Below are 9002 nucleotides of genomic sequence, written 5' to 3'. Positions count from 1 at the left end.
ATCATTGAACTACATTTTAGAAATTACACGAAATATGACGAATATTATCGATGTATTCGGCCAACTAATTTCTCGTAGCCTATCCATTTTTAATTAAAGATTTGATAAATGTATAAAGTAAAATAATATGACGTAAGATTCCAATATATTGTGACGAGAATGCTTAAATTTAAAATTATTTTCATACTTTGAGATTATCAATTAACTGTAACATTCAATTATAATATCGGTGTCACTCGTGCGGCAAGTTCCTTTTTTCTGGATCTTACGTCATTTTTTTCTGCATGTCTCGCGATACTTTCAAGATGCGTTTAGCACAAATGCATGCATATAGTCACACGCATCTCGTATTTTTGCGGTCAATTTTCGCGATCGGTTTTCGCGATTAGTTTTTCAGAACATGTTCAAAAAATTATTAATTGTTTAATTTTATTCATATTATAAATTTTAATTTTTTATTGCGGAATATAATTAAAATAACTAACGCAAAGTAACTTTTTCTATATTTATGTGCTTGAATTTTATATTCAAAGATCGAGTCACGAAGATACGGTCAACTTTAGAAAACGGAAATAAAATTATCCTTTGATCAGTTTTAGAAATTAAATTTTTTAAAATTAAGTTTCTTCATTAAATAACTTCTCTCCTGGTTGTGCATTTTTTTTATACGATCGGCGCTCGCATATATGTAGTTCAAACCGTACGAAATATCTGTTGGTGATAAACCGACTATAGAAGGAGTTTTCTTCATTTCTGATCTGACATCATTTATTATTTGTATGTGTGTATGTACATGTACGTGATATACGTATTTTCAAGATGCACATGCATAGTCATACGCATCTTTGTATTTTCGCGGTCGGTTTTCGCGATCGGTTTTTCAGGAAAAATTTTCAATTAATTATTTAATTTTATCCATATTATAAATTTTAATTTATCGAGGAATATGATTAAAATCATTCTAACGCGAAGTAAATTTTATTCTATATCTACTTGAATTTCGAATTCAAAGATCAAGTTACGAAGAGATGGTCAATATTTTTGAACAAATAACGGAAGTAAAAATAAATTTGATTCGTATATACAGTAAAGTTTTTTGAATTAATATTCTTCTTTAATTAACCTCTCGTGGTCGTGCATTTTGCGATACGATCGACACTCATATATTCGAACCGTACGTAATATTTGTCGGTGACGATAACCGACTATGGAAGGAGTTTTCTTCCTTCCTGATCTCTGGTCAAAATGACCAGATTGTATGGCCGGGAGCAACAAAAGGTAGGTCCAATCTGGCCCACCGAAGGACTAAATACGACGAGGTATGTGGTCAATATTGGCCACTCTGATGGAGTACCTAAGTAAGGGTGCTGTACTTTGATTTCTTTTGATTTGTCACAATTCGGGTGGGTTATGCTTCTATATACATACATTCTCGCATATGTGCGAGAGTGAAACCCCTATTATATCCCGCGGGCGCGTTAAACTACAAGACAAACCCATAGAAAATCGCGTCGCGATTAATTAAAGATTTGTAAGTTCATTATGTTGAAACACGGGTAGGTAGAAAATGAATAGGTAGGTCTGTAAGTCGGAATACGGCTAGGATACAGAAATAATAAATTTATTAACGATCTTTTTAGTTGCGATTACGTACATAAATTAAATTAAATTAAATAAATTGTAGCAATATTGTATGATTCGATGGTTATTAAAAACTTTGATAAATATACTCAATAGACACATATTTTACTTTACAAGAATTTCGTGTTATTGTGTGCATGCATACCGAATATTTAATATGTAACGTCAAGTAAAATATTGTATTGTATAGATAATTTATTTTTAATTTTATACTGTAATTATTTCGTTTATAATGTTGTATGCATTGTAAAGTAAATTATAAGTAAAATAAAATAAATAATAAACACGATAAAACCAAATCGTAAAGAAAAGAGGACCGCCGATCAAAATCGGCGGGGGTGGTGGAGGGCCTCTACAAGTTGGTCTGTTTTTATTAAATAAAAATTTAATTCTAATAAAGAGAGGTATTAGTTTATTTATTATTGATTGTCCGATATAAACGGAGCAATCTTGTATGTACAAAAGAATGTTTAAATAATTTTCTAATGAATATCCAGAGCAGTGTGTACTACAAATTTTACCGGTAAAAAGTATACAAGTTTGATACAAAACTAGACACATTTAATTATACCAAAGTGCTAGTAGAAATAAAGCATGTCAATAAAATGGGATGAATAATGATAAAAAGTCAAACTTTAATTTACTTGCTATACAGTCTAATATAGTTTGTCAGCCAATTTTTATATTTAGCAGTTATACGTATAATTTATATTTCAGAATTTTAATTTTTATTCCACTGCCGTGTTTAAGTTTCATGATAAGGGCATACATATTCAGTGTAGACATCTGCGGGATGCGAAACGAAGAAGATTGGTTTTTGGTTCGTGTCGCTACGTCGATTTTTCGCCGAGTTATAGCGTTTTAAAAATCGGGCGCGCGCGCACCATTCATGAACGAAGGCCGCGCGAGTTTTGCGGGAGTAGTACGCGAGCGTACTACGTCCCCAAAAACCTGGCATAAAAACATACGAGGCACAGCTGTTCCGTAGTAAACATCGCTACGCCAGACACCGCGCGAGACGCCGCTTATACGCGCCGTCTGCTGTTTCTATCTCAGGATTAAGATCGTGAGTCGATATAATCGCCAATATTTTCGCACAGAAAAATCGTAGGAAGTTGATTCTGGTCTCGTTGGAAAGCTAAGATTTCAGCGCTTCTAACGAGATAAGAATGGCTTATCTCGGATCATTAGTTTATGAGACATCATCGATTATTTCTGAAAATAATATTGATTGTCTTCCGAGATCGAGATTGTGAGTCGATATAAATGTCAGTATTTTCGCACAGTAAAATCGTAGCATGATGATCTTGGTCTCGTTGGAAAGCTAAGATTTCAGCGCTTCTAACGAAATAAGAATGGCTTATCTCGGATCATTAGTTGATGAGACATTATTGATAAACTCCGAGAAAAGTGATTTTGAAAAATTCGGCGGGGGTGGTGGAGGGCCTCTACAAGTTAGTCTGTTTTTATCGGATAAAAATTTTATTCAAATTTAAAAGAGAGGCATCATTTCATTTATAACCAGAAAATGCTAAGTTATAATAAAATATATAGATAACCAAGTTTATCGAGTACAATCTACTACAAATTTTGTTGGCAAAAGGAGTACAACGTAGCTTGTCAGCAAATTTTTATATTTTGCATTTATACATATAATTTATATGTCAGCAACGAAAGAATGTGAATCGCTAATAGTTGATTAACGATAAAAAGAATTGTTAGAAGACTTTAGGCTGGCAGATGGTTTATCGGCAGTGCTTGAAAATGGGTGTAGCAGAAGAATTCCAAGAATGAAAATGGGCATAAGGCGCTGGAATCAGCCGAACGAAAATGGTATCAAGTAAAACACCGGCGTAGCCGCTCTCAGGTTTCTCTCTGCCTATGTAACAACTCTTATGGTAACTGATATCGGTCGACCACTTTGACAGCTACAACACTATGGGCCAATTTCACAAACGTTGGTTAACTGTTAACCAGAGTTCAGTCAACGCCCTATCTTTTTCTATCTTGTTCTCTAAAAAGAGACAGAGGATCAGTTAACCTTCGGTTAGCAGTTAACCGACGTTTGTGAAACTGGCCCTATAAAGTTACAAATTTTTACTTGAATTATTTTTAACGAAAAATCTATAACTCTGTTTTTATCGACGTTTCATGCACATAGCACGGAATACAAGCAAAACGTGCACATTGCGTTATCCGCTTAACCCAAACGTGGACATTGGCTACGTAGTTCACATCCACGTTTTCAATATTCACAGAGGGCGTATCGTGTTCGAAGATCACGTAAAACCGGACCGTGACAACTCTCAGGCTTCTCTCTAGCTAAACATTAGCCCAATGTCAGTTAAGTCCGTGTCAGACCACGGATTGAAATTAAAATTAAATTGAAATTTTACTAATCAGAGTAAAGCTTACTAATCTCAAGTTTATGAATTTTACTCTGGTTAAATTTCAATCTAATCTCAATCTCAACCCGTTGTCTGATACGGGCTTTTATATTAGAAATGCATTGGCTGACCATATAATAAGTGTAAATATTGCAAAATAATGATTATATAATGTTAGATTTATATTGGAAGTGCATTGACCAATATTCAACAATGTAATAAGAATATTGGCTTAAAATTCATACAATATTAGACCAATATTGCTAAATAGACATATTGGCTAAATAAGAGAAGGCGCCCTTGGGAAACTGTATGACGATGAATATTCAAAAATTATTCTGAACGAATATTTCAAAGACATTCTCGACGACTATTTTAAAAACGTTCTTCTTCGTCATAAATATACGATTGTAATAATTTACATATTTTTATAGAATATTCGATTGGAATAGTCTAAAATTAAGAATATTTGTACTCCAGAAGAATATTCATAGAACTGTGTGTGCTATCTGGGCTTCAGCTTGCCCGGATCTAAGTAATTTGGTGTTCTCGTTTCTATCTGAAATATTCGCTCTGTTGGAGTAAATATTCACTCCAATAGGGCGAATAGTTCACTCGTTATTTCACTGTGGCAATATTTTCACTCCCAAACCTTTAAAGGGTATACGTTAAACGGAAAGTTCCAACCCTTCTACGAACACGTGTAAGGTTCCAGCTAGTTCCATCAATTAGATTCACGTGCCATCGGGAGTGCCGTTCGTATACCTCATACCGAGAACTTTCCAAATGGCCCTCGTGTCTCTTCGCTCACGTTCGCGAAGAGATGCAGGAGGAAGCCGGTGCCTCGGGACCCACGCGACGCGACTCGCCGGCCATGTTTTCGACGCGCCGCCGAGGAACCGCGCCGTGGAGAACACGCTCCCGTTCCTCCGGTTCCTCGGCTTCGACGAAAGGCAGAGCGTGTTGCCGTTAGAAATTGATTTCCAGTTGCTAGGATACGCGGGGCCGGCTTGAAAGCGCCCCAGCGATCGCGAGCATGCCCGCTTCACCTCGCCGGTCAGTCGGCTGCAAGTCGCGCGGCGCCAAGGTGCGAGCATCATGGGCCTGCCGGACATAGAGACCATACCCGGTAAAACAGTTTGAGGGCGAGTGAGGCGGGAGAAGAGCACGCGCACGGACAGGGAGAAAGATAGATCGGGAGAGAGGAATTTTTTTTACCCTCTCTCGCGCACGCACGCACGCACTCGCCAATCAGTCACGCACTTTCGCAAATTTGTCGGACTTCATTCTGGATCACCGCGGCCGCCGCGCCGGCCGCGCGCAATCGATCCCTCGAACAACGCGGGCACGACACCCCAGGCATTATTAAAACCCCCGTCGACCGTGTGCCCCCTATTGTTTCGCCGTGCCGCGCGCCGGCACGGCGTGAACGAGCGAGGATCGATACGTCTCGCACCGGCTATCGAGTGATCGCGGGGTGTGTATAGCCGCGGGAAAATTCGCCCGTTAGTCACTCGATGACAAATACTAATTTGAATTCCTGGAAATTAAGCCGCGACCGGCCGGGGGGCGGGGGGGGGGCTTGGGGATGGTCGCGAAAGTTGCGAAACGTACGGCGATTCACGCTGCTGAGCCTCACGGCTTGTAGAACGAAGAGCCGTGTCCGCAATCGAGTCTTTCTCAGTGCATAATTAATTTACTCGTCTCACGAGCCCGCGAGACCTCCTGCTAGGTTGACACTTTAATCCGCGTGGCGTTGAACGTCCTCGATAGTTTAATCGCTTTGGAAGTGCGCTACCAGCACAATCCGCTCGTTAATCGGCTAATGCCACCGTTGTACGGTTCATGCTAGTCGTACGCATATTCATTAACTTACTGGCCGGCGTTATCGCGCGCTGTTATTGCCAGCTCGATAAATGCGCCGGGACAAAAACCTTTTGTCCAGGATACCATTCAATTCGTCCGATAAGCTCGTATGTCCGCGACTAATGGCGCGTCTCGAGCTACGATACGCAATATAAGCGGCGCGAGAATTAATTAAGCGCGAAACGAGAATTGCTTTCTTCTCGATATTCCTGCAATAATATTTCTTATAAAAATAACGCGCGCGTTGTCTTTACACGGAGAGAACGTTTTCTGAACAGTTACCCTGAAAATCATGTGATCGTGGGACAACATGGCACTTGGAAGAATTTTATGAGAGTTCTTTTGAAATTTTACCATACATCCCAACCAACGCGTATGTCTAAAAAACATCTTTAAGGCGTCTTTAAGTTGTCTCTCAGATACACGGAAAAAAGAATGATGTATCAACGTGATCCGTGTATTTGAAATCGTTGAAGCAACATTAGTATTAATAAATGAGAAACGCCAGAATGTTGTCTTAATAATCTGGATATTTAGTTCAATGCTTAAAATTAAAATCCATGGCAAAATGAATTAAGCGAATTATTTATGTTTTATGTGGCAGCCTGTGACGTTAACGTTTAATTCAAGCAACTTTATTTTGCTTAATTCAACAGCATTTTCCTTTCGTGTATGTTTAAAAGATTTAAAGACGTCTTGAAGGTGTCTTTTGGACATTTTACTTTATAAAAGTTATAGTTTTTTCGCTAACAATGTAACTAGTTACATTTACAAGTTACCAGTTCTGAAAAGTGACACGTTACAGTTACTGAAAAAGTAACGAAGCGTTACTTTGCAGTTACTTTCTTGCAAGGCCTAATGCGATCTGTGGAGGTTTAAAATATATATAAAGTAACTACATACTAATGTAACTGAGTTATGTTACAGATTGAGAGAAAGTATGAAAGTTAAGTTAGAATTACCAAAAGAAAAGTAACTGTAATTGCGTTACAAGTAACGAGTTACTTCCTAATCCGGCCTTTAGACATACAGCATGGGATTTTACTAGTTAATTACAGGATTGAGAAGTACCTCGTTACTTGTAACGAAGTTACAGTTACAGTTACTTTATTTTGGTAACTCTAACTTAATTTCGTTACTTTCTCTCCGTCTGTAACTGTAACTTACTTAGTTACACTTTTTCGATAACCAGTAACTAATTTAATACAGTTACATTAATAGTTACTTTATATATTTTTAAACCTCCACAGATCGCTTTAGACCTTGCGTGAAAGTAACTGCAACTGTAACGCGTTACTTTTCAGAATTGGTAACTAGTAACTGTAACTAGTTACATTTTTAACGAAAGGACTGTAACTGTAACTAGATACTTTTATGAAGTAATTTTCCCAACCTTGGTTAATTATACTTAGTATACATTTTACTGGTAGAACGTATGGTAAAATTTCAAAAAACTCCTATAAAGGTCTTCAAAATGCCCTGTTGTCCCGCGATTACATAATCTTCGGGGTAAATTTTAAAAGAAAATTCTCTCCGTGTAGGCATTCGCATTTTTTTACAAGAAGAATGAACTTTTATCTCGAAAATTGTTTGCATTTTTAGATGCAACGTAATTTTTTCAATGCAGACGGCCTCCACGATGCGTTCGACATGACCTAGTCAGCTTGAATTTTGAATGTTTTACATACGAATGAATTGCTATTCGCGGAGGATCGCTATCGACTACCAGATTATGTACATACATTGCTTTGCAGAGCAATTTGGCGGCTATTAACCGACCTTTGGGTCAATAGCCTTAGGAAATATGTGAACGTCTCGAGGACTATCAATCTTTCACGGAACAGAATACGTTTGCTCTTGTCTTTTCATAACTGTATGAATTCTTCTTACAAATGAGAAAATGGTGACATTAATATATGTGATAATTTAAAAGACATACGAATGAAAGCTCTAAACACAATATAAGATGTTGTAGGTTGAAAACGTTACAAAATTTAAAAGCAAATATTTAAAAAACTGTGCAAGTTTCGAGGTAAAATTTTAATAAAATTTGAGGGTTAATAAACCGTAACGTTGAAAATATGAAAGTTTGGAAGTTTCAAGCTTCGCGAAGCTTTCGAAAGATCTGCAGAAACGCCTTCGAGGCCTAAAGACTTGTCTGTTAAAATTGTACTTGTCATTATAATTTCGCAATATAATGACGTTCAACAGGATGATTCGCGATGAGATAGTTCACGCTGCTGTCCAATGAAGTACAGATGCGTAATGAATTATGCAAAAGACCGCCGTTTGAACTTTTGATAAGCAAGACGTAAGCGTGAATCTTGAAGGATTTATCGCCGGTTTTGCGTTATTGACCTTTGCAAAGGGAGGCTGAAATGCCACCGTTAATCTCGTGTTGGGACGGCATTCAGTGTCTTAACGCTTTTCCGGTCCTTTTTACTTCGCGTTAGCTCTTAAACCTAATTTATGCCAAGGTTATACAGCGATAAAACTTGCACTCGACCATACGTACCTTGTTATCGTACTCGACATATTTCTAATACGTCACCTGTAATGCCACAGAAATAGAACAATCTATAAAAGATTTCGACAATTAGATCTTTGAGAGATTATCTCTCTGTTAATTCCTTCAATATATTTAGCACACAAATAAACGTAACGATTCCATGTCTTCTTTCCCGAAAATAATGGTAAAGTGATTTTTTAAAGAAAACTTAAAAAATTACGTCTCTCTTATACACATATACCATACACGTGATAAATCTGAAAACATTAAATATACTTCTGTTTAAGTCGGAGATTAAAGATTGCCACAAGTTTCACATGCAAATACGTGCAATATAGATATACTTACAATGAATTTATAGCTTCGTAAAAGACTAATGTGCAACGATTGCAATCGTGCATGTTGCAAACATATACGTAGCAACAAGTTCCCTTGCAAAGATAATAATGACGATAATAAGAGATAGCGACGTTAATAAAATATTAATAATTTTGCTTTAAGTTATGTTAATATTATAATAAAGATTAATAAAGATTAATAAAGATTACTTAATGCAGATGTTAATTACTATATGTATATTAATAATAGAGATATAATTA

At 37.1% G+C, this 9002-nt stretch overlaps 1 protein-coding gene across 2 annotated transcripts in view; it reads left to right on the top strand.

Annotated features, from left to right (window-relative positions):
* Positions 1-4982: 4982 nt before the first annotated feature.
* The window catches only part of LOC105566195 (X-linked retinitis pigmentosa GTPase regulator), an 11531-nt gene continuing 7511 nt past the window's right edge, over positions 4983-9002 (top strand). For both annotated transcript variants that reach the window (XM_012020010.1, XM_012020009.1), the window contains exon 1: positions 4983-5157. In XM_012020010.1, coding sequence (XP_011875400.1) covers positions 5127-5157 — 31 coding nt within the window. In that variant the 5' untranslated portion in view covers positions 4983-5126. The remainder of the gene's footprint in view (positions 5158-9002) is intronic.

Source organism: Vollenhovia emeryi, unplaced genomic scaffold (genome assembly GCF_000949405.1).
Source record: "Vollenhovia emeryi isolate VEMERY1.0 unplaced genomic scaffold, V.emery_V1.0 DF939146.1, whole genome shotgun sequence".
Classification (NCBI taxonomy): domain Eukaryota; kingdom Metazoa; phylum Arthropoda; class Insecta; order Hymenoptera; family Formicidae; genus Vollenhovia; species Vollenhovia emeryi.
This window is presented reverse-complemented; position numbering and strand designations above follow the sequence as displayed.